At 38.9% G+C, this 27,309-nt stretch overlaps 1 protein-coding gene across 1 annotated transcript in view; it reads right to left on the reverse strand.

Moving 5' to 3' along the window:
- Positions 1 to 372: 372 nt before the first annotated feature.
- poc1b (POC1 centriolar protein B) overlaps positions 373 to 27,309 on the reverse strand; it is a 37,836-nt gene continuing 10,899 nt past the window's right edge. The window contains exons 11-12 of the mRNA XM_079809243.1: positions 3,832 to 4,056; positions 373 to 3,452 (exon numbers count right to left, since the gene is read on the reverse strand). Of these exons, the coding sequence (XP_079665369.1) occupies positions 3,315 to 3,452; positions 3,832 to 4,056 (363 nt within the window). The 3' untranslated portion in view covers positions 373 to 3,314. The remainder of the gene's footprint in view (positions 3,453 to 3,831; positions 4,057 to 27,309) is intronic.

The following is a 27,309-nucleotide window of genomic DNA, read 5'->3' on the forward strand; positions in this document are numbered from 1 at the left end:
AAAAAAACAGATATCTATGAAAACCGGAAGCTCATGAGACTTTACAGGAAAATGTCCCTTTTCTAGACTTTATGAAATGTAAGCATAACAAAAGAATATAGGCTAGTTTCAGATGTGAGAGGAAATTGTAGAGACAGAATCAGTGTTTGGAAAATCGTGACAAATGGCTCACCAATATTGGCGTTTTCCCACACGAATGGCATTCCCGGGTGAACAAAAAAACCTATCAAGGCAAAACGCTTTTAAAAAGCAAAGCGACTGACATAACAATATGTAAAACATCACTACTAATCACTTCAATGTAAAACACAAATCTACAACAACAACAACATAAATTGCCTTTGGTGTGAAATAAAAACACTTTTTTTTGTTGAGAATGTTCCTTTGAGATTTTATTAAGTGCAGCTGTTTTAATCAGCACACCTCTGTGTCCTTTGAACTTGACATCTCTCTTCTGAAAAACACATCAGGTTCCCTGTGTTATTCAATCAAAGAAAAACTAAAACACACTTGGGGTCAAAGGATTTGCTACAGGCCGTGCAAATGTGTGACTTCAAAGGGTGTTGGGCTTAAAAAAAAAAACAGTTTGAGATAAGAGCACAGGGGGTTTTCGGTTAGCAGGATAGACTTGTTTTAAGGTTCTGGGGAAAAGCCAAGCAGGAAAGTATCTGAGAGGGAGGTTATTAACCCTTCACACCTTTTAAAACACCTCTCTTCGGGAGATTTTAACACTTTGAGAGTCTGTGTTAACCCATTGTTTTTCAATCATCAATTCGTCCTAATTTCCATTGCAAATTTCACTCGCAACTGTTTGCAAATGCCTACAAGATTCCATCAACTGTGATAAAAATAGAGCAAATACTCCACAGCCTTTTAAATAATCAAAGATAATAATAATTATTAGAAATATTACGAATTATTCTGAAATTACTTCGAAAATGATCAAAAATATGTATGTAATATTGAAAATATTTAATAATCAAGAAGTGTGACATGCTATACATCAACTATTTTAAATAAAAGTTAATATTTTTAACCCCCAAAAAAGAAAAAAAAATCCATGTCATTTAAAGGGATAGTTCACTCAAAAATAAAAAATACCTTATGATTTACTCACCCTCAAGACATCAGGTGTATATGACATTCTTTTTTCAGACGAATACAATCAGGGTTTTAAAAAAATGTAAAATGTCCTGGCTAATGCAAGCATTATAATACGGAAGGCGGTCAGCCGGAAGCTAGATATTTTACTTCATAAAGTGTCAAATATGGATATTTTTCTTACACAAACCCATCGATTCGCTTCAGAAAGCCTTTATTAACCCCTCTGAGCTGTGTGGATTACTTTTATAATGGATGGAAACACTTTTTTGGTCTTCAAATTGTGGGCTGCCATTCGCTACCATTATAAAGCTTGGAAGAGCCAGGACATTTTTTTATGTAACTCCGATTGTATTCGTCTGAAAGAAGAAAGTATACCTAGGATGGCTTGAGGATGAGTAAATCATGGGGTAATTTTAATTTTTGGGTGAACTATCCCTTTAAGTACATCATTATTTTACTTTTTTGTCTTTTGTTTTGATGTCTGTAGTCAAAACTCCTTTCCCATGTGAGGTTGGAACAAGTTTATATACTAGCCAAAAATAAATCAAAACTGGGGTGAAGCCACCTGGATTTGGAAAACACCCCACTCAATAAACCAGGTGTGAAGACCCTTTAAAACACAGATGTGAATAGGAACAAATGCTTTAAAAAGGTCATAGCGAGCGCCGCAGATCTCAAGATAAGTGCATGATGGATTTATGACAAGACTAAAACAAGTGAATCCAATTCTGCCCTATAGATCAAAATGCTTTGAAGCAGCAGTTATTTCTGGTCCTCGAATTTCTAGTAGTTTTAATATACAGTCCAACAGCAATGTGTTTTCTCTCATCCTCTATTGCTCAAACCGTGGGTTCTCTCACCAGTTCGGAAACTTCAAGAAAGATCTCCGACCCACAACAGGTGTAAACCTATCTTTAAACTTTCCGCTCCATAAAACGATCTATATTTGTTGAAAGGGAAAACCTCTCAACAGACGTTCCCCTAATCAAAAAAAAAATGGAGCAGGTCTATTCTGTGCAGGTGGCACTGCAGAAACAATACGAGCAACCTCTTTTCCATTCCTCCATCTTTATCTGTTCTTCCCTAGAGCAGAAGGTCAGAGGGAATTTCCTCAAAGTGCTCGGATTCAACGCCAGCCAGTCCTGGCTAACAGAAGGAAGAACTAGTCCTCTGATGTCTGTGGGGGGGGGGTATAATGTTTACCTTCCCCTGCCTCTTAAGCAGGGAACCACTTTACCATATGTGGGTCTTGCAAGAACCTGCATGTGCACAAATCCATAAATAAACAGACACATGCGCGAGCAGGCAACCGCACACAAGCACTTTTACACAGGCACACGTGCATAGATTTCTATTGTCTTCTCTTTGTTCTTCAGTCGTAAGTTGGTTGCTCTAGCCCGTTTTCAGTCCCCCACCGGAGACAATGGACTTGGGTTGTGCACAGAAAGGTCACAATGTTGAAAATATCAGGTGCATTATCTAATAATTAATTTCATGGATTGTTTTTACTGCCGTTTTTATGAGAGACTGTTGTGAAGACTTAAGCAGAGCTGCTGCACACAGAAGGATGTGGTACGCAAAGCAAACAAGCACCGCTGGGCCCTTCTGTCGATTGGCTCCCTGCTTCCGTCTGACCTCCACCCAGAGGAAAGCCACAAGGCTGCGGCTGATTGAGAAAGAGTAAACAACACTGCGAGTGTCTCTGAGGACACTTACTCAGTCTCTCTCTCTCTCTCTCTTGCATACACATGCACAAGCCATTCATGCTGCCTGGGACACAATCGTATCAAAGACTCAAGCTGTAATTCATTCATAATGGTCTCTATTTATATAGTACATGTGATGCAGCAGACACAAACCAATTTGGATACAGTAAAAATCTGTGCATGCATGTCTATTCTTTCTCTCTTCCTGGAGGATGACAGCCCTCGCTGCTGTCAAAACATGACTGGGATGTTGTCTTAGCTGCAGCTGTCCTTTTAAAATGACTTTTTTTTTGGGTGAGACTGCTGTATGATCCCTCAAACTGCCATTCCTTCATCCTGCTTTCAGTCTTTTCATCTTGTGTCCTTATGTCCTTATTTGGAATGACACAGCTGGATGTCTTTAAGGTGAAAATGAAAAAAAGAATAAGGGATTTGGTGTGTCCCCCTCTGCAGGCCAGAGAAAGTCGCCATTGAAGCGAGGACCACTGGGGTTGGGTATCCCCCTCATGCAGACGATCCCTCGGTTTCCTCGTCAGATCGGTCCACTTGTTGTGTCTGTTGCAAAAGCAGGACCTGGTTGTCCAGGCACGTCCTCAGTTTGTCTTCGGTCAGTGTAAGACGCTCTTCGAGGACGGCAACGGTCTGAGAGACGAAAACCAACAGTTTAAGGCACAATCGCATTAGTGATATTTCATAGACAAAAAAGATCTATTGCCACTAGTGTAGCTATTTTGAATCACAGCTCACACGGAAGTCACTTTCTGTTGGGCAACACAGCAAATTTGCGTGACCAACTTGAACTTGTTGCGAAATCTGCGTGGGGAAATCTTTCACCCTGACACGAAATTCCTGATTGCGTGGATTCCAAATGAAATGACTGCATTTTGCCCCCAAAAATGGTCAAACAACAGAACATATGACCATACTTTTAAACAAAGTTCAGATTTGACTAGGAAAACAAGCTACGTCTGATCTAAAAAAGCACTATTCAACAGACTTAGATGACCTAAAAGCAGTTCACCTGGGTCAGGATGTCCAACTGCTGCACAATGTTCTCCAGAGTGCTAGTAAGGCCTGATGGGATACCCGAGTGCTCCGCTGCAGATGTTGTCTTGCCACCAGGAAACCTTTCTGGGTATTCATCCTCCTTTTCTCTGGGTCGTGAATGAGTTTGAGCTGGACCTGAGTAACTACCTGAGATGGGCTGATCTCTGCTGCTTGTCCCAACGTCATGGCTCCATACATCCTGAGGAATAAGGAAACCAAAATGTAAAGATCTGACCCTCTCACCCTCATGTCATTCCAAAACTGTATGACTTTCTTTCTCACGTGGGAAATTTAGCAGAATGTACCAGGTGCTCATTTCTAAAGAAACAAATCAATAAACAACAAAAGTAGGTACAATTTTGTTCTGTTCCTCACTCAAAGCTTTTTTAAGGCTTCATAAGACTTCACAAAGACTACTTTTAGGGTCCTTTTTTGTCATTTTTGGATCTTGAAAGCACTGGTCCCCATTCACGTTCATAGTATGCAGTGATGCACCAAAATATTTTTTTTTTAACCATAACACAAAAACCGAAATTAAAGTTTTAACTTAGCTGAATGCCACTGAAAAATAAAAAATTGGTTGTTAAATTTGGGAAAATAGGAAATTTAACTCTGTATGCTGTTCAGGGTTGTGTTCTCTTTTGTAGTGAAGTTGTTCAGCAATGAGCCACCTCTCAATATTTCAACCAAACTAATTTTACATATTGCCATTCTACAGTACAAATACAAGTACAAGGTAGACACATTATTTCAACGGAACTAATCATCATCATTTTCCTAGCAATACATGATATTGCAATATTGAAGAAACACAGAATCAGTACATGGGCCTCTGACCCAATCATGCATACAACCAAAATCTTGAACAGTTCCAGAAAAGAGAGACAAAGCGAGGTGGAGGAGGGGAGGGTCATACATTCCTGTCCTAATGCAGGAAGAAAATCGATTGCAGCCCCTTACTTCCTGTGCAGCGTCCTGACTTCAAAGCTCAGGCCTGAGAGACAGCATCACGGCCTAGGAAGGGAGGGGAGGAGGTGAACAAAGCTGTCAGTGTGTGGAAGGGTTGGTTCTGGGGTCCTCCGGCACCCACCAGCCACATCTGGGAAACATCTGCTAGCCTCATTTACACGCTTCAAGCTCAGAGCTCGATCACGCTATGCTCCAAACCTAGTATCTTCTTCTGTGTGCGTTTAGTTTCTCTATCATAATGGAAAACAGCCGCTGGAAAATACCATCTCTGCTAGTAGCTGTGTCTCACTTGCGAAAATGAGTGAAAAGGTAAGGGTCTCCATGTATGCATGACATGAAGGTTCAAACCAGGAAAAAAGTTCCAGCTCAGATTCCTCTAAATAGGCGCTTTTGCACCAGATAGCTATAGGAACTAAGTTTTAGGAATTAGCCACCAGAGCAGTCTCGCTAGAACGAAATGTTCCCATTAGGACCATTTTCCTGGTTGCATTCGCACTGGCAGTTGAAACTTTGAAGTGACATAAGCCATCACTTATGAAATGCCGCTCTGGTAGTGGTTTGGGACTTTTATTTTGATGCGCTGAGAATTGCTTAGCCAGAGCCTAGAAACTTCATTAGTTTACGATCTGTTTAACAATCCTATCATCTTATACGTTATTAGATTAAACCGTTAAATAAAGAAAGTAAAAGGTATACAAAAACATATAGCATTTGCCCATTATAGTTGATGCCCAATATCGTCAGCTGAGCAGAAATAGATAATCATGTTTCACTTGGTCACTTCAAAGTCAAGTTGGATTTCCTCCAGCATAAATGTTGAGAAGTGCCTGGACTTCGGCGTTGGCCCATCTGTCACCGTTTTCCATGTTCATGGAGTAAATATATAGACTATAAACTGTGTTTGCATGGCTTTTTAAAAATGGCCAGTGTTTCACATGCGTTTGGCCAATCATTGTACTTACGTCACTGGTAGTTCCTATTGTGCTGGGTTAGACCCTACTCTGAAGAAGGAGCTAATTTAGTTCCCCCAAAAGGCGTTCCTAGAACTAAAATCATTTCCAGTTCCTGCGGTGCAAACACACCAAAAAGAGGGTACTTCCACCAATAGTTACAGGAACTATGAAAAGGTTCCTCTGCTGCCAAAGCCCCTAATGGTTCTGGTTCCTTAGTGGTTCCATTAAAATTGATTGTTTTTGGAGGAATGGAGGCAGATGAATGTGAGCTTCCTGGGGGTGGACTTAGGCCGACCACACACTTGAAGACTGCAAGCCCAAATTTGAGCCGGATGTAAGGAGCCTGAATTTACGACTCTTGATTGGGCTGCCTCTGACGTGATACCAGCATTAGCCAATGAGAGCGAGCAAACATCGCCTACCGGATGTTGCATGCTTCTAGCTGAAACATGCCATGAAAGTGGAGTATTGACAAAGAAGATCACCCACATAATTTTGGTCTCGCGGTCTGGCTGAATCATCTAGTCGGTGTGTGCGTTCAGAGAATTATAATGCTAAAAATCGGTTGAAACGGTTATTATGTCTGTGATCTCCCACAGTATTAATCGTGAAAATCGTCTAGTGTGTCCCAGGCCTTAAAGGGTTAGTTCACCCAAAAATGTAATTTATTATATTTATTATAAAGGGACGAGAATATTTTTGGTGCACCAAAAAAAACTAAATAACAACTTATATGATGATAACTGAAACACTGCTGCATGAAGCTTCGGAACGTTATGAATCAGTGTGTTGAATCATGATCCGGATTGCGTCAATTTTTGGCGCACCAAAAATATTCTCGTCACTTTATAATATTAATATTGATCCACTGTACTCACATGAACTGATTTAAATATGTTTTTAGTACATTAATGGATCTTGAGTGTAAATTTCATTGCTGCCTATGCAGGCCTCACTGAGCCATCGGATTTCAACAAAAATATCTTAATTTGTGTTTCGAAGATGAACGAAGGTCTTATGGGTGTGGAACTGAGGGTGAGTAATAAATGACATAATTAAAATTTTTGGGTCAACTAATCCTTTAATGATTGGAGAAGTCTGGCATATGCCTGTTGAAAGACGTCTGTTGTTTCACAAGTAGATTGAGTAATTATATTATAAAATACAATAAAAAAATAAAATAATAATAACATAAAATAAAACGTATTTACGGTCCACAATAAGATCAATCACTTTTAAACAGATTTAAGTAAATTTTCATTTCATGCCAACTTTCAGGATTATTTTAGTACTTGTACTAGAAATGCCAAAGAATTGCAAGTGACCTTAACTGTATATTAAGCAATACTGTACAAACAAAATAATTGTAATTCATTATTTTATAATATTTACATTATACCTAATATTTATAATATTTTAGAATATAAAAATAATTATATAAAAGTTAAATATATATTTTTAAAATAATAATTGTTTGTAAAATACTACTGACAAAGATAATAATGTGCATCTTTAACTACGCATTGTAATATGAACAACCAAGTGAGTCTCAAAATTGTAAGCTGTATGTGATTCGATAACAAAAAAAAAAAAAAGTATAAAGTATGGGCACAGATCATATTGTTTATTGCACAAGACAATTAATTATGACTATTCTAAGGCTTTCTAGGAAAAATCATAGGTAACCTTTTCAAAGCAGACACAGCTCTAACATTAGAGTTATCGTGCATTTCATACTGTCATGACTAATCGCACAACGCTGCAGAAAGGTCAGATTTGGCCCAGAGTTTCTTACTCAATGGGCTCAGGTTGGGCAAGAAACTAGCCTGTGTTGCAGGGTGAATGAGTGACCTCTTCTTGATTGCTTCCCCAGTTACCATGACAACAGGGGTACCTGGGGTTGCTCGCAAAGAGTTACACTCATTCTGTTCCCTTGGTGACAGTGTAAGCGATATGTGAACTGACTTCAATCTTTCTTGGACCGTTCTGAGAATGGGCACCTTATTAACAACTGTTGTGTTCAGTCAAAAATGGTGTTTCAGTCTGAAGTTTGAAGTGGGCACAGGTGGGTCATTACAGTTTGAACATATTCATTCAGCTCTGAGGCCAAATCGGGGGTCTTTATGCCAGCGCAGATATAATTTATGTCAACAGGCTTGCTGGCCGCTAAGCAGGTACTTCACTGGGCCATTGGGAATATTTATGAGCTCCCTCAACAACATAGAAAACCCCACAACAACCCTTTGAAATATCACTGCGTTACTCATTGAACACCTGGGAAATGGAGCATAATGACTGGATACTTGACAAGATCAGAGCAGACATTGAAGTCGTGTCTGGTTGTATACTCATTAAGAAATGGGAAGACACCTTCTCAATGGCCTCTTCATAACAATATCGGCTCCTCATTAGCGCTAATATTAGAACGATGTGTCCGTGTCGGTGAGAGAAATGTCAAACGTCCTTCATTTGCAAAAACGTATGGTTAGGCAGCCCCCAAAACAGTTCGTTTTTATTTATTTTTAAAAAGATAAGTGCCACTAAACCACTGACTGATCTGGTCTTGTGACGAGATATTTCCTTGTCACAGGATGCCATGTAATGCCATTAAAGTGAGCTCTCTTGTACAAGGAAATCCTTATTGAAATCAAGGAAGGATTAGCTCTTTGACATGCTAGCCTCTTTATACCCCAATGTCTCCATCTCTTTTTCTTTTAACAGTCTTTCTATGGATCAGAGGCTGGTTTCCGCCATGTGAATTGTCTTCTAAAGGCTGGCTAATGGGGTTTAAGCAAGTATCTGGCTCCAGAACTCAATAAGACTCGATTTTGTACGACTGAAACAGTTCTGAAACAACTGACAGGGAAAATTGGTAAAAGGAAAGAGCAATTTTATATTCATAACCTTTTAAAAAGGTATTCATTGTTTTAATGGTTTTCAATGAATAAACTATTAATCTTAAAAGATTATGCTCTTAAAAGAGCATAAAATATATACACAAAATTGCTTAAAGGGGTCATGAATTGCATTGTTTTATAGTGTTTCCTGTCGTGCACTTATAAATGTTAGTATGATTTTTACCTAAAAATGATCATATTTAGAAATAAAAGGCATTTTTCCTACACTGATTTTAGCACACACGCACGCACGCACACACACACACACAATAGACTTGTGAATTGTGAAGAGACTTGTGAATTATAAGCATTACTGTCTGGATAGTTAATTATAGTTAAAAATCACTGCACTGCTATGTCATGTTATCATATTTGCACATGTCCTACTTCACTGATTATGATGACGGCTATTTTTGCAAGCCAAGTCTGACACTTCTTTATGATGGTGTCTTTGACCCTCATGCTGGCTGGCCTAGTGGAAAAGTGAAACCAACACTTGTCACTCTGAATGTAGGCCATATCCTGTCAGGGGACCAAAACCACAGCTGTCTGCAGCACCATGAGCTTCAGATAGAAGGTCAGGTGAAGCCCAAAGAGGACCTGCTTTTGCTTTGGTGTGTATACAGTGCTCAGGAAATGGGCTTTGAAATGGGTTTTTGTCCCGAAATGAGAAACACACACTTCCGAGACGAACAAACACATGCATGTACATGCCAACCCTGACCCTGGGCTTCAAAGGCAGAGCAGTTTGGTTAGTCTTCAAGATGAAAAGATAGAAAACACAAAGCTGTACTGAAAGACTGGAATATCAGAGATGGCTCCCGCACGCTATGGTAGGGGAAGCAGACGCTTCCTTTTTCCCTCTCCGTCTGTTCTCGAATCAAACCACCGTTCGCTCGCCCACACGTTGGCTTCAGGGAAGATAAATATCCGTTTTCAGAGATACCACAAAACTGCAGCATTTTATAACCAGCCCTGTGACTAAGTGGTTATGTCACATTTCGATTGTGACTGAAGTGTACACCCTCATCAGGAACACAGCGATAAAACCCGCAGATCGCTGTCAGTACCCTCTCATCTGTTCTCCATGAGCCGTGTTCACAATGAGTGCCGATACCACCAGTGACCTGAAACCACTAAATGCCAAGTCCACAGGATATGATATAACTCGATTATGTAAACCAGGATGCACTGAAAAACTTGCTTCATAGATCTGGAATAAAAAGAATGGATTTAAAAACAATCAGACTGAATGATGTAATATAATTAGTATAGGGGATTCTTTGTAAATCATTAAATTAGAATCAAAAGCATAAATTCGACTGGTGGAACTCAAATCAGAAGCCCTCGCTTGAATAAAATGGGGGATCCTTCCACAAAACGGGCAAAGAGGGACGATGAATGCTGTGCTCTGACCCAATTCCTATTGGAGGCACAGTTTCAGATCCCACAGACTGGATGAGTCATCAGGCGCATTCACGCTCACACACACCTAAATGGTTCCTTACACCCTAAAATCAGGTTGAAGGAATCACAAAACTGAAATGTATGGAAAATTAAAACAATGTGTCCAGAGTATGAAGGAGGGCAACGTGTGGGCATTGAGAAGGTCGGGTGGCGCTCATTCCATCACATCTTGAACATCAATAACCTAATAAACTCCTAATGAACAAATTTGTAAATAACTATAATTTAATACTATTTTTATTTAATAATATAATTTATTTATTATCATTATTATATTATTATTATTAGTAGTAGTAGTATATTTTTAATATTGTGAAATACTATTACAATTTAAAATAACTGTTTTGTATTTTATCTTAATTTTAAAATGAAATTTAATGTGAATAACAGCTTTTTAGCAGCCATTAATGCAGTTTTCAATGTCACATGATCCTGCAGAAATCAATCTAACATGATTTGGTGCTCAAGAAAATAAATATTTTATTATTACTTTTTTTTCCCTTCAAGATTCGTTGCACAGAAAGTTCAATAGAACAGCATTTATTTTAAATATATATTTTTTGTAACATTATAAAATGTCTTTACTGTCACTTATTCAATTTAATGCATCCATTCTGAATAAAAGTAATACTTTCTTTCAAATCTATCCATGATAATAATAATAATTGACAGCAAGGTGGTTGTTTTTCTCTCATAAAAAGAGTGCGATTGTGTAATCGACCAAGTTCTTGGAAACCATGACCATCATTTCCCTATCAAGCACATTCTATAGCATTCAAACTCCTCCATTCATTTTCACTCAAGAGCCCGTGACTCCTGGTGCAGAGTCGTGACGGAAAAATTCAGCTTTAAATGTTCTTGCAAGAGCGACCAAAGTTTGTTGCCTGAAACGCTTGTTTTGTCTGGGACGCAGCTCCTTTTGTTATTTATTGTGCCCTGTTGCCAGGAATGCAGGCAAGGTTAAACATACAGGCTGCATTGTAGGTGGTGGTGGTGGTGTCAACTGAGGATGTGTAGGAGGAAATTTAGCCTCTCGGAGTAGGCAAAGATGAGTCACTGCAAGAAAACTGAAGGTTAAGACTTGAAGGTGCAGTTTATGCACTATTTTAATTTGCCATAACATAGACAAACATCATTTCGTTTACTATCCTTGGGTAAAATGCTACTGTAGGAGTGGATAAAAATATAGACCTTAAAAACAGGCTTAGCATAACACGCAGTCAGCCTCAGAGTTGGGCAAAAAAAGAAAATGAAGCTAGTTAAGCTACCAACTATTCAAAAGCAAAAATTTGTTTACACAAAGTAGCTACACACAAAAAAAATTGGTGTAGACACAATTTTCACTCAGAAATTGCTAGGAAATTTCACAGACAATAGAGCGTTGCAGGGATGACATCAAAACCCAGAAGACCGGGAACACAGTAGTTCCCTCAAGACTGTCCTATGGGTTTTATAATGGGCTTTTTCAATTTATGAGTAAGTTAAGGCCTGTGTTAAACATATGTTGACGATACTTGGATGTTTTGTTTTACAACAGAAATTACACACACCCATATTGAAAACACATATTTTGAATCTGTTAAGTTAATAAAAAAAAATAAAAAAAATTCTAATAAGCAACTAGATAAGAAAGTTTGGGGTGTGTGTGTGATTTACGTTGTAGAACAAAACGTCCAAGCATCGTCAACTTATGTTTCCGCAGACTTTATTTTACTCATAAACTGAAAAACTCCATTATAAAAAAGGAACCACTGGCAAATTAATGCCCCGATATACTTCAAGTGAAATCGAAGAACAAACTGATATGTCATTTCAGACAAAATCAGACCAAAATGTATTTCGTTTTGTGTTCGTTTCAGGACTTAGAAATGGCTTGCCAAAGCGAACTTTTCGGAAAAGTATGCACAGCTGGTAAACACTTTCAAACTGCAATTGGTCCGTGACAATTACATAATAGGTAGGTGTGCACTCCGCCTTCTTTTACGTGGAACTCTTCTCTGGTTTATTTACTCAGTTGAGTCCGTCAAGGTCAGATGTCCCCGTGTAAAAACATGGCAGAAGAGTTGTGCAAGTTGTGCTTCTGATAAAATGAGACACTGACACTGTTTTTTGCTACACTGCTATATAGTCAACACAATAAAAAAAAAAATCAGTAGAGAAGGCAAGTTCAGCGTAGAGTCTACTGTAATCGTTAGTTTGCATTTTTGCCACCTACTGGTGTTCTATACAACTACCAGAACTACTAACATTGCAAGTGGTATGTTAATGCTGTTGTTATTACATTAAAATGCGCAAATATTTCTAATAAACAGGTGTAAATTTTGCTGTGGCTCTTTTGAAAAATTTCTCTAAAATTTTTTTTTTTTGGCTCTTCTTGGTAAAAAGGTTCCCGACCCCTGGTCTAAACTCTACAGTCCCAATTTTAATGCATGGCAGAGAAAAGTGTGTTTGGCTCAGGTCAGCTCACTGTGGTGCTGCTCATAGCAGATACAAATTGATGCTCGTTGTGGCAGCCGTAATGTTTCTGAGCAGGAAACCATTAACATGGCATTACGCGGCGGATGGAGGGCAGGAAATTAAATTCGGCTGTCTTTGAGTAACTGATGTCACAGTTCTCCCTGTGGGTAATTGATTATTACTGGCTTCCGCTGGCTAAGAGCACCCTGGATGTGGGTCATGCAGGGATGAGGAAAACAGAGTCATGGCGAGTTGATTCAGTTCAACTCACTGTTTCGATCAGATTCCAGCAGTCTGATTCACTGGAGAGGGAGAGTGTAAGTAAATAACGACTTAAAATTCAGTCTGTGCTCAAACAAAGCTAATGGCTTCAAAAGACTTGGAAAAATATGGCACTCAAGTCGCATTGATTACTTTTATGATACTTGCAGCTTCCTGTACTATACTTCCTTTTTAAGAATGAAGGCCAGTATCACTGACACTAAAGCCCAGGGTATATTTCAATTTCCACGTCCGGTCGTGTCCGCACAGCTTTCAAAGTATACTCAACTGCGGATGGGTGAGTTCAACACATGCGCAGTACAATTTTTTCTCTCTACCAAACATTGGAGGGCAGCACGGAGACGTGTCATCAACAGGACATTGGCTCGGCAGGATCGAAGAAGAAAAGTATCAACCATTGCAACATAGTTCAGAAGAAACAACAACACACAAACTTAGCACAAATGCTCATTTGAAAAGCTATCAATTTCAACATTTATTAGGCTTTAAAAAATATTTTTCATTGAAGTGAACTTAAACATAAACACATGTTAAAATAAAATAAATGCCATATTTACCTGCAGCCTTTATTTATATATAATCAATATACAGAACTTTAATAAAGTTATCAAACACTTTACAGTCTTAACGGCATACATTTTAAATTAAATATAGCTGAATCCTTATTATCTTGTTTTTTTTAAATTAATATTAAAGGTGAACTATGTAAGATTTTTGCAGTAAAATATCCAAAAACCACTAGGCCAGTGTTATATATTTTGTTCAGTTGAGTACTTAGAATATCCCAAATGTTTCCAACTATTTGTAAATCGTGAGAAATTGCTATTTTAACCAAGGAACCGGGACGTGTGAGCTATGCGTTTGAGGGAGTCGCCTGTCGATTGCGTCATATCTGCGTTACCCTCGGTTTCCGGTTTTATTTAGCAAAACTCTGTACTCTCACTGCAGTGTGAACAAGTGTCATAGCAGCCGCCTAGCGAACGTCATAATTTCTTTTTCAAAACACTCAGATATATCTAATACGATAAACAGAGTTGCGTTACCTCATACTCATGACTGGAAAAGAGGAAGTGGCGCCGGCGAGCGACCATGTCATAATAAAAGTCCCGCTCTTCAATCGCTCCTGCGGCCTTGCTCAGCTCCACAACACTCGGTCCTGCTCTGCCTCATACTACAGTAATGTTAATAATCGCATCCATGAACATGATTTCTGCCCGAGTCCTATCCTGACTCTTTCCCACCGGCTGTGAGGTGAAGACCACATGTCCCAAGATTCTGGGCTCAAACGTGGCGTCATCAAACTATGCCTTTGTTTTGAATAGGCGACCTCTAGTGGACGGAAAAGTTCCATAATGTAGCTTTAATGACAGACAGCATTAGTGGCTGCTGCTGCGCGGACCACCCTATCAAGTGAATCTCATTTTCTCACAACTCTAAGTTTATTTAAGGTGTTATTTAACTAATTTAAGACTGCTCTTATGAGAATACATGACAAAACAGGAATAGTTATTTTATGTTCAAGCGCGAAAGAGAACTCTATTCTGGTGCACTGTCTGTGTGCATGATACTGGTGCGCCCCTTTCTGTGCGTTGTGTGTGTGTGTGTGTGTCACATAGACAGGACATTCACAGGGCATTCTCTGATCTTGTCCCACTTGAATGCTTTAAAATCATTTGCATGAATAAGAGCGTGATCATATAATAGAGACAGAGCGACACAAGTCATAATCTGAAAACCACGCCCACCAGGTGGGAAAATAATCAAACAGTCTCCATTGACTTTGTATTGCGTGAAGTGGCCTCCTTATCATTTCTGACTTATAACAAAAAACTAAAAGCTGATATGTGACAAGGTGTACAGCAAACAAGCTAAAAAACCCAGAACCAAAAACCCAGAAGTTTTTATAAGCTGTCGACCCAAAAAACGAGCGTTTAAGGACACAAAAGTGGATACAGGCAATTGAGACAGAGCGCCACATGTTATATTACACTGAGAACTACACCCACTAGAGGGGAACGTAATCAGCGACAGGAAATTAAATATATAAAACTGACATTTGGATATTTGACTTAAAAGTGACAAAATGTTAACTGCACACGTAGGCATACTGAATGCAAGAATCCAAAAATGTACCCATTCTTCCTGCTGATGCTTCACGGCTTATTGCCTGTATCCACTTTGGTCTCCTTAAAACACAATTTTTTGGGGGTCGACAGCTTATAAAAACTTATTTCTGTGTTTTTTAAGATTGTTTGCTGTACACCCTGACCCATATCAGCTTTCAGACATTGTTCTGTTTTTTGTTATAAGTCAGAAACGATGAGGAGGCCTCTTCACGCGATGCAAAGTCAATGGAGAACGTTGGACCTAAATGTCCAACGGTGTGACCTAAATACGCTCTGTCTCTGTGTAACGGTAACCTAAGGATGACAGAAAAAACGTAAAATATTTTTAATGCATGCAAAAAACTTGGTTACGAGCAAACACATGCTGACAATCACAGCACATATCTGCCAGGCTGCATAAGCAAGGAGGAGAGTGAAAGCAGCAAAGTCCAACAGCATTGGAAATCCAGAACTGCAATAAAAAAACAAGCTGCCCAATGAGCACTAAAGCACCATGCTTATCTTGGCTTTTTTATGCACAACCATACTGATCTTACAGCCAATGATTAACGCCAGGGTCAACAGCCCACTGACTGTAAAAGCTTTGCTATCAGCAGGAGATATCACGCCGCCAACTGACACCTCATTGAGATGTGTTGGATCCAACCCCCATCGGCAAACTGTTCACACCAAGAGAGGGTCCACTTCCTCTCTTCTGCTTTTTGTGGCTTGACAATCAAATTATCTTTTATGTGTGGGAGAAAAAAAAAGATAAGAAAACACTTGCACAAGGTTTAACGAGAACATGATGTACTACCATGCCATAAAAATGCTTGACACATAAAGGCCATGTGCTGTACATGTGGCACGTTGTGCAATCATAAGTGACAGTGGGAGATCTTATTAGCGTTAATAGCGTTGTAATATAAAACGGTGAGAAAGAAGAGGGATAAATGTTATGTGACAGGCAAATGGCTGATTGACAATATTACGATGCAAGTTGACAACATTGTTTAATTTGGGCTGGTTGTGTGATAGAATATACTTAAAAAAATTAATTATAAATAAAACATAAAAATTTTTTTTTTACAAACAATCATTATTAATAAAAAAAAAGTGTTTTATTTTATTTTTAACTAATGAATAAAAATAATTACATACATTTAATTATGCGTAATATATTACATATAATAATACTATAAAACAGGATATAAAAACTACTTTTAACTTATAATAGCACAACCCCTAATAGCACAAGATGCTGCAAATTAAATATAATTATACATTTAAAAAAATGTTTTATTTTATTTTTAACTAATGAATAAAAATAATTACATGCATTTAATTATGCGTAATATATTACATATAATAATACTATAAAACAGGATATAAAAACTACTTTTAACTTATAATAGCACAACCCCTAATAGCACAAGATGCTGCAAATTAAATATAATAATAGTAACAATTGGCTTATTATGCAATTCAATGAATATTTCTTATTTCTCACATTTTGTCCCAGCCTGTCGCCATCCTCACTGCACTTCCACTTATTTTAAGGTGCAGTCAGCACATTTGTTTCCGATCTCACCCCTCCTCTTCTCGTTCTTCCTCTCTCTCAATCACCCACTTCTGCTTTAATTTTTAATTCTCTTGCTCAACCTCGGCTGTGCACAGCTGTGGTTCAGAAAGAGCCAGAATAATGTGGATTTTCCATTTAAGAATGGGACATTGTCAGAAATGACCTGGTCCAAAGCCCATGGTCTCTGAACTGATCCAAATGCATTTTAACTACAACAGAACATTGCGATTAGTGAGGCACGACCCGCTGTTCACAAAATCGTGACATGCTGGTGCAGAAATTAGATGAGTTGGTGACACCTCAAATGCTATCAGAAGTGAACTCACAAGAACTATTGCTGTGAAGTAGAAGGCTGAATGCTAAAATGGAAAATGGGTTGGAAAAGGAACAGAAGCTGAGTGGTGGCCCCTGTGTACTTGATCATTGAAAAGTAGTGTGTCAATTACTGGAGAATTGCTGGTATCAAATGACTTCTAAATGCTGCTGATAATACATTATTTTTAAAAGTGTATCTGGAAACTTTTCTTTGTGTCAGTTTTTATTTTCTTTGTGTCAGTCGCGGCGGGCTCAGAAACGACCACTTGAAAGACGAGCACAGGACATTTTTTTTTAAAAGTTTTATGAAAATGGAAAAATGTAAGCTATGAAATATAATAATTCCACTGGATCCATGTGTAACCATATTCAGCACTGGCACGTAGGTGTTAGCATAGGAGAGAGTAGCCGAATCAAGCAAATCCCCATTGCTTCATTCACTTCAACTCCCTGCTGCGGTGATCCCGTCTGCGCTGAAAGAATAACTGCACTTATCTTAGAAAATGACAGGAAGAGACCTGCTACCCCTCAGTTTTGTTGAAGGACAAGGATTCCAAAAATTGACAGACTTCATTGAGCCTGAATACATAATAACAGGTTGGAAAATGATCACGTCATAGTTAGTTATTTGCAGTTATTGATCCTGCACCAATACAGTTTAGTTTAATAAATATGCCTATATTGGCTAATGTTGAATGGTTGCTTTATTTTTTTTAAGGCAGTCTAAATGTTAAATGAAGGCAAGCGCACTGCATATTTATGACCTATTTTTAGCTGCATTTATTATGGGTTTTGACTGTTTGGTTAACAGATTAAGTATTTAAAATGGATCACATATACACACACAAAGTTTTTTTAGGGTGTGTTTGGACCAAAAAAGAAAACAATACATTTAGTCCTGGTTTGCTTAGCGTTCACGCTGTCATTTTGAACACAAACCTAAAAAAAACAACGCTTTTATGATGTATATATTTTGCAACGGAACTGGTCGAACATCCAAAACAATGTACTGGGCTAAATGCGTTCGATGTATGTGCGTACATATGATGGTATATGATAGAGCTGACAACTCACGAAGAGCTTATAAAATGTGTCAAGGAGTCAAAACAGTGGCAGAATCCCACACACAAACGAAGATCTGCTGCAGTTCTGATGCCTGTACCGGACAGTGATGGGTAACATCGCGACTATGATGAGAAAAAACAGGTAGGGCCTATGTTTGAGCCTTCTGTCCTTTTTAGGGTCGCATCTTGTGACACCATGTCGTGTTTTTGGTGTGTTTACATGTCTTTGGTCCGTGTTGTATTTATATTTCATTCGAACCCCACCAGAGTTCGTTTGAAAGCGGACTGAGATCCACCTTTTCAGCAGTCCGCTGGTTTGGTGCGCACCAGGGTTGAGATTAGACTGAGTAAACCCAGCCTGATCTGCCGGCGATTTGATTTTGCCCTGCAACTCAGTCTGGAAACCTGTACATTCATTTCTACTGCTTCTGTTACACTTTTGCGAGAACCAATCACAGACTGGCTTATCCACCTGGCGCGCTATTGGCGGGTTTAATATGATGACGGATAGAGAAGCGATGGGTCGTTGCCCATTGATCACGCCTCTTGTGGTCTGATTGGTTGAAGGACTATCCAATTGCATAGAGTCATTTGAATTATGCTTGTTTATCTTGTGCAGTAGAAAATACAGAGCAGACTCCCCAGACCAATGTTCAATCTTAAATTGAGCTTGGTCTGGTGATAGCCAGACAAGGCTGGGATGGCAGCGTTCACACTTATTCAAATGAACCGCACTAACAGAGCAATCGCACCAGGGTTTGTTTTAATCGAACCAAACATGCCAAGAGTGAACACACCCTTCATGTCTTCTGGGGGTTTCTTACTTTAAGACTAGTCAACTACTTGGTTACAAAACTTCTGTTTAAACAAAAGTCAGATTAGTCACAGCGTACACTAGGGCTGGGCAAAAACAAAAATCCCTTTTTCGATTAATCGGTTTTTAAGATGTGGTTGATTCAAAATCGATTCTCAAAGGCCAAGAATCGATTTTTTTTCCATATTTATTTAGTAAAATTTGAACATAAAATTAACGTAAATCTAATGACTAATTACTGTGTTCATATACAAAGTACTAACAAAGTCACCAAGTTTCGTACCATTCCGATGAAGCTACGATTTTTAACATAAAAAAAATAAATTAAAAAATTGGGTTAATATACAGGTTTGTGGCTCTTAATTTCTCTTTAATTACCCACTTGTAAACTTGTTCACTGTTCTTTTTTATAAATATAGTATTTGTATTAAATCTATATTCATTGAGTTGAATCAAGAATCGAAATTGAATCGAGAATCGAAATCGAATCGGTTTGAGAGTTTGCGAATCGAAACATCTGAATCGATACCTAGCCCTACAGTACACCCCTAGCTAATATGATATTTATGATATTCAGAAAGGACATTTTTTTATTCATTATCATGTAGTCTTCATACTTACTATGGACAAAAAATGTGTTCTTACACTCTCTCGCCTGCTTGTTTTTCTGTTCCCCACTGAGTCGAAAACTGGCAGACGGGCGGCGTCCCTTGCAGGAGTCTGTCGTGCGTCTTTTCGTATCATTAACCTATTTTAAATCCGCTTTCAAAGAATTATCCACTTTTTAAAATATTTACCCCTCTCTGCAACACATGCCAAATGACGCATTCAGCTGGCATGGAAGAAAATCATTTCCGCATTACAGTGCTTAATACATAAAACAAATAAGTAGAACAGGCTGAGACGTCCTAAGCATGAGCCAGTAATGAATACCAAATGCTGCATTTAATCTGCAAATCACTGGATCAAAAACACATACGAGTTTCCCACATTTTTAATCCCTTTTCTCAAGAGCAGAGTGGAGTAAGTGTCTTAGTATGTATTTCTCACTATCCCCTGCTTAGAAGCTTGCAGCACTGCAGCAAAGGGTGCGTGAAGACAGAGTGAAAGTTCAGCCGTTTGATTGACAGCTACAGCAGCAGGTGGCGTGAGGTCCAGCTGAGCCTGTGCCCTTCACCGAGCTCCGTCAGGGAGCCTCAGCCTCAGCATGCCACCTCTCAACTCCACCATTACTCCCTAAACCGGACAGACAGAACCTTCACGTCAAATCAGCCTGAGAGCTACATGGGCTGGCGACTCTGTTGTTCCTAAGAAACACTGTTCCACAAGGCTGATTCAAAAGGTAGACGTTTTAATTGCACTGCCTTGAAAAAGCTCTAATATCGTCTATTAACCAATATAGTACAGATATACCATGCATCCCTAAGTTTATTAGAGTATTGCTCTCTATTACATTAGCAACATACTAACATCAAACTCTTTGTAAATCAAGATAGCGTGTCATAGTATCTCCAAAGGGCCAAGTGCTTTCCCACAGTGTGAATGTTCTCATTTTCCCCGTGCTGCTGGAGAAATGAGGCATTGATGAGCATGCGGAGGGGAGATGATATCGGTGGCGGGGAGTCTCAGAATAGTGTCACTATGTGAAAAGGCCACAGGCTCGAGTGCAGCATATCCGTAGGTCAACCCCATAAAGCAGAATATCAAGGCTCCCCTGCGCTTCCTCTCATATGAGCCAGTGCCAGAGGCGGCAGATTAGTGAGGAGAGCTTCCTGTTGCTCTAAATAGGTATGACATCTGCAATTCAAATTGAAAATGTAAAACTACAGGTGCACTCCTCCACTTGCTGCCGGTGTGTGGTTTGGCATGTACTGCACAAGCCAAATAAGTTTTTTTAAATGTATAATTATGGATATTCAATATGGACGTTGCTGTCTGTGAGCAATTCAGGTTCAATTGACAGCCCTTAGCATAAAGCGAGATCTCATGCCGCCTCACTTTATCCCAGACTTACAAAGAGGCTACCTGTCTGGCTGTAAGCTGATGCAAGGTGTTGCTCAAGCAGCATGGCCAACAACTACAGACAGTGAAACCTTTTCATTCTAGTGGAAGCCGATTAGGCCATACACAGAAAAATCATGCCTGTATCGGCCCCTTTCTTTGTGAGTTCCCACACTTTGAATCCTTAGAAAACCTATTAGTCCAAAGTTGCCCAAAGTCTGCTAAAACGTTTGGCCTCAAGAGGCCTGTGCATTCCATTCATGTTACAATAAGAGCTAAAGAGTCACCTCTAAGTTTTAAGTGAAGCTGAGAAACAGACCAAAATGTCCGTAGCCATAATGGGACAATTGTAGTATAATTGTATATTCAAAAAGATTGGATCCCATTTTTTCCAGTGCCAGAGAGGATGTTAAAAACATGACACTTAAGCTCAGACTATGACATGCCTTAGTCAGAGGCTAAGTAGACAGCCCATCATTTTCCAGACAGGAGCAGATAGAGCAGTGAAACCGGAACCGGAACAGAGTTTTGGGCATCTCTGGGGTTTCACATACACCTACTACTTGAAAGGTGTGAAACTAGTGGCTAATTTTATCCCTAGCAAAAACCCTGACATCTTCCTCCCATTGCTTCAATATGCTACAGTGATGGATATCAGTAAGGTGGGGAAAAAACAGGAAGAGAAAATAGTGAGGCATTGGAACTTGAGCTTCAGGCCTGACACCTGACCCCAGTGCTGCTTCGAGGGAGTCAATGCAGGTCAAAAAAGTGATGGGAAAGAGGAGTGGCAGGAGAAGAGGTGGATGTTTTCCAGTGTTGGCTTGGAAAAAATGCAGACACACTTTGGTAAGTAAACATGAGCGAGTCACCAACGCCATTCCTCCACAATTCTTCCATCACCTACTTGAAGGTTAGGCTGAGGGCAACCAGATCCCCCCTCTGCTAAAGTGAGAGCAGCTGTTTACACTTGTGCTTTCACATGGTAATACCGAAGGTTGTCAAGCAGTGGAGACCCATTACTGCAGTTCACTGGAAACCCAAGGCTTTTTATAGCAAGTCAATAAAAAGATTCCAGTGTTAAAAGTGGATGCAGCACACCAGAGTGGGTGTAAAACAACTTTTATCATTTTAATCTGGTACTTATGACAATGACCAGAACAGAGCAATGCCTACAATAGAGGATTTCCCCGATCCAAAGGCATTTCAACAATACCGTAATTTTAAATTCAAAGTGGTTCTTCCTGATTCAACAAGGGCTCCCGCTGAGTGATCTCCATAATGACTTCATTTGCTTGTGGTCTGATGACCCTTTTTTAACCCCAACAGTACTCCAGAACACCTTCACAATGGGGTGGTGCCCTGATACAAACATAGTGATACACTCATGACAGGGCTCAGCAATATGGATGGCCTGATGGGTAAGCGTTATCTTTATGTGATATTTGGTTGAAAATGTGTGCTTTTTTTAAACTTATTTATATTATAATAACTTTTTTTTATATAATATTCTTATTTCACATTTTTAGTCATTTCCTTATATACATTATATTGCCAAAAGTATTGGGACGCCCCTCCAAATCATTGAATTCAGGTGTTCCAATCACTTCCATGGCCACAGGTGTGTAAAATCAAGCACCTAGGCATGCAAACGCTTCTACAAACATTAGTGAAAGAATGGGTCACTCTCAGGAGCTCAGAGAATTCAGGCGTGGTACCGTGATAGGTTGCCGCCTGTGCAAAAAGTCCATTCGTAAAATTTCCCCACTACTAAATATTCCACGGTCAACTGTTAGTGGCAATATAACAAAGTGCAATTGGGAACAACAGCAACTCGGCCACGAAGTGTTAGGCTGTGTAAAAATCACAGAGCAGGGTCAGCGCATGCTGAGGTGCAGTGCACATGGCCGAGTAGCTGCATCCAAGCCAAGCGTCAGATGCAGTGGTGTAAAGCTGGTGATAAACAAGCGATAAATGGAGTCAGGTCAAATTTTTGCTTTTACACTTGTCAGATAAAATTACTGAACTCACTACAGGTGAGGTTTTGTTGAAATTGCAAGAATGACATGATAGTCTCTGTATTCTCAGCATCTCTAAATTCAACCACCGCCACCACTGGATGACTAGTTGACCATCCTGCCCATTTCTAGAACATAAGTAGAGTGGTAATTTGGAAGCATATAGTTTGTCTAGCCAGATTTAAGTAGTAATGATTACCTGCGTCTACACTTCATGCAATTTCCATGCATGATGTAAACCCTCTAATATGTATATTGTATAGTAGTATTTATTTGCATATGAACCTCAGACTCCCAAGTTAAGCCGAGACACATCTGGATGAGCAAATGTAAGAAAATGAAGGCAGTGTCAACTCTCCAAAAACACAGAGAACATTGCAGGACACATGACTTCTACCGTGCAAGTCAATTCTAGGGATACACATTCTGTAATTTGATCCTGGCTAATCCGATTGATCCATGCAAAATCAGGGACATCAGTGAAGCGCTTGTTAAGCGTGTTTCCTAACTCATTGCACTCACATGAGGTAGTCTGTAAATAGCACAAAGAGGAAGAAGCAGAGCGAGTGGGATGAATGCAGTCTTCATGAGAGATGTGGGGGAAGCGGAGGTGAAGCAAGCAACCAATTTCCCCCCCCAGCAGCGGCGCAGGTTTCTAAAAATACAATCACGCAATGTCCAACGAAGAAGAGATAATAAGATTTCAGAGGGCTGTACTGTCTGAATATGCTAACTCGAGGTCTGGAAGGTGGTCACGAGTCGGGGGGGATGGTCAAGAAAGATAAAAAGGTATTAGAAATTGTGTTTAGTAGTTATGTTAAATTACCCTTACAAGATAGTGAAATACTTGGTGTTTTTTGATCTAGGAAGATTGTTTTCCTCAAATTAGGCAGAGCTATTCAATGTGTTTGTGTCTGTATATACAGTCAAACCAAAAATGATTCAGACACCAGATATCATTTTTTTTACTAGTGGGTGCAGGACACTATAGTTCATTTATGTAAGTGAGGATAGCAAAATAAAGTAAACTGTGACATATTATACCACAAAATACAGTGGACTACCAGTAAAATTGATAAAAACTTGGGAACAAAGTTATTCAGACACTTTGACCTGACCATGTTTTGCTTAAGTGTTTTTTCTTTAATTGTTAATGCGACCTTTTACACCACAGACTGAATAAAATGAAGCATTGCTTGGTAATTGGTTGCCCTAAATTGGTATTATATAATTGAGTATCCATTACATACCTTTCTATCAAAGTTATCTGACATTATCAAGATGAATTTGTTCTGACACTTCATTCACAGTTCTTGTCGTATTTTATTACCATTTTCTAAACTATAGCAAATAAACTGTGATAATGTGAGAAAATTTTGAAGGTGTCTGAATCAATTTTGGCTTGAATATATGCATGTATATATTCTACTTTATAAAGGATAAGAGAACATAATAAACAAATCATGGGCAGGAAACCTGTATGACACCAGCCAGAAAGAATAGGAACCTGCTAGTCCGGTAAACTACATGCACACACTCACACACAAGTTCCAAATATCAACTTTGACTTGGACAAAAGGGTGCAAGAGAGCCGGGAGATGGAGAGATTCTGACCCTGGGCCATTTCTCAGATTGAGGAGGTATCTCTCAGTTTTGTGCTAAAGGGAATCTAGCTTCCGGGCCTGATGGAAAAGAGGCCCCACACTGGCTAAGAAACTCCTGCCTGGTCATCATATACATCATATAACCATCACTACGACCTCAGCATTTGGTCTGCTGGTGCAGTGGAAAATTCATTTAGTGTTAATCCAACTAGGAAATATGTTGTCAACTGGCATCAAATCTTAATCTTGAAAATAAACTGACAATAAACCACAAAAAAATAAAAATAAAAGTAATCATTTTAAATGCACAGTATGAAAAAAGGAAGAAGGTCAAAATGTAATTCTAAAAGTGAATATAGAGGAAATGAGCATGAACAATAAAATGTGCAATATTGACCAATAACAATAAAATCTAATGGAGATTGAGAACTGACAGGGTAGCAAAATATCAATATAAATGATTATGGTATGTCATAAATTACTGAGATGCATGCTTTATTGTCTAGTATGAATTACATAAAAACACTGAATACAGAATGCATAAATTACAACAAAAAAAAATACACTAATCCCTTCCTGCACACCAGGCTAAACTTCACATTAACTTCACATCACATTTTAGAGCTTTTAGTTTTTTTGTAAACTGGTGTAATTCCTTTAGAATTACTGCTATCAGGCTTAAAAACAGCAAAACAAGTCACTTTGAAACATCAGAAAGCAATGTAGGTAAATTCACGGAAACAAGAGGGTCACTGTGTGGGATTTAATTTAAGCTAAACCCCAATGCTACACAAATGCTGGATAATCTGCTTTCGAACTTGGTAATACCAAATCAACTGCAAAGTATCTGTGGGAAACTGCGACACAATGAGCTTGTCACTAATTGCGAATCAGCAAGACAACAGGAATGTTACCATATAACCCTATTGAAACCACTGCAGGTTTTCATCTTTAAAATTGGTTCACTTCACTGGTTATTGGCCTACAACTAAAAAAGACTTTGTATAAAATTCCTTTACAATTATTGCTTGGATTAAAATTGTCTTGTGAAAAAAAAAGCATTTAAAGCAGTGTTTGAAGGGTTAAAAGGTGATGTGTACACACATAGACATTAACGCACTTTGAGATAAGGACTTCACTGACCTCAATCTCTTAACACCGCATATTTGGAGAGTGTTTGAGATAGACGGGAATAATGCGGTTGGCGTAGACGCCGCTTTCGCACGAGGAGGCCCTGGGAGGAATGTGAAGCCTTATGGTTAAGAGCACTTTAGCTGGGCCTTGCCTCCTTTCAAAGTTCCATGTCAAAGCCCCCTGGCCCAATTCAACCCAAAGACTTCCCGTCATCTTCAAGGGAATAGGTGTGAGGGGTTAGAGGGGAAAGAGAATGAGTAATGCTAACACATTTCCCAGAGGCAAGGATGAATGCTGTGACTTGTGTGGGGTTAAGCTCATAAGGCCTGGACGGGTCGGCAGAGAGGCGCCTGACAGCCCTTGTGGGCCTGTGGCTGGAGGTGGATGTTGGGGCTTGGAGGAGAGGAGGAAGGGGCGGCAGGGAGAGCGGGACGCGAGGGGTTGAGGTTCAAAGGGTCATGGACATTCCCCGCGTGTTTCATTGTGAGGCCGAGGCTAGCTGACGCCAAACAGGCAACAGTGGTGCTGTCGGCGTGCGTGTGGTGTTTGTGTAAAAGAGAAAGGAAAACAGAGTCGGAAAGGGCTGGTGTGAGAGAAAGAGGGAGGGATGTGGTGTAAGAATACAGAAAAAACAAACAGGAAAGAGTGTGAAAAGTACAATTGAAAGAAAGGAAACGTTTACAGTCATTCTCAAAAAAATATTGGCTTTCTGACTTGGATGTTTGAATCTAGTTCAGGTCAGTTTTTTTAAGAAAAAAAAAATAAGAAAAAAGTGAAAACCTTTCAATTAAAAGGTACATTAATAACTCAATGCACTGGCAAAACAAACAAACAAAAAAGTACATTAAACACAACAAAAATAAATGTAGTGTGTCAGATGGATGTCAGAAGATATTTTTAAGGCACCTGGCAAATTAAAAACAAAACTTACAGTCAAACTAAAATTTATTCAGACACCTTCAACATTTTCTCACATTATTAGTTTATTCGCTATAGTTTAGAAAATGGTAATAAAATATGACAAGAACTGTGAACTGTGTCAGAACAAATTCATCTGGATAATGTCAGATAACTTTGATAGAAAGGTATGGAATGGATTGCAATCAACCAATCAGCTGTCAGTTGTTAAATTTAAGAACACAATTAGATAATACCAATTTAAGTCAACCAATTACCAAGCAATGCTTCATTTTGTTCTGTTATTGGTGCAAAATGTCACATTAGCAATTAACGAATAAACACTTAAGCAAAACATGGTCAGATCAAAGTGTCTGAATAATTTTGGTCCAAATTTGATCATCAATTTTACTGGTAGTCCACTGTATGAAGAATTGTTGGGTATAATATTAATTTATGTAAGTGAGGATAACAAAATATAGTGTCCTGCACCCACTAGTAAATAAATATATCTTGTGTCTGAATAATTTTTGGTTTGGCTGTTTGAGATATATATATATATATATATATATAAAGTATTTAATAAAAGGTTAGTTTATATAATGATGCCTTTAATAAGGTTTATTGTGTATTTTAAACATAAAAGTAACAGGAGTGGGATGTTTGACACCATATTTTGAAAATGACCAGAGAAAATGATAAAGAACAAAAATGTACATTGACTTTTACAAAAAGAATATTACAACAGCTATTACACGCAATAAAACTAAAGGGCTTTGGGAGAAGATGGGAAACATTTGACACGGGAAGATTTAGATAGAGTGAATGAGATGGGAGAGAAGGGAGGGAGAGTTGGTGTAGGAATAGAAATGAATGACTTCCTAACAGGTGGGACA

This window comes from Gobio gobio (genome assembly GCF_949357685.1).
Source record: "Gobio gobio genome assembly, chromosome: 25".
Taxonomy (NCBI): domain Eukaryota; kingdom Metazoa; phylum Chordata; class Actinopteri; order Cypriniformes; family Gobionidae; genus Gobio; species Gobio gobio.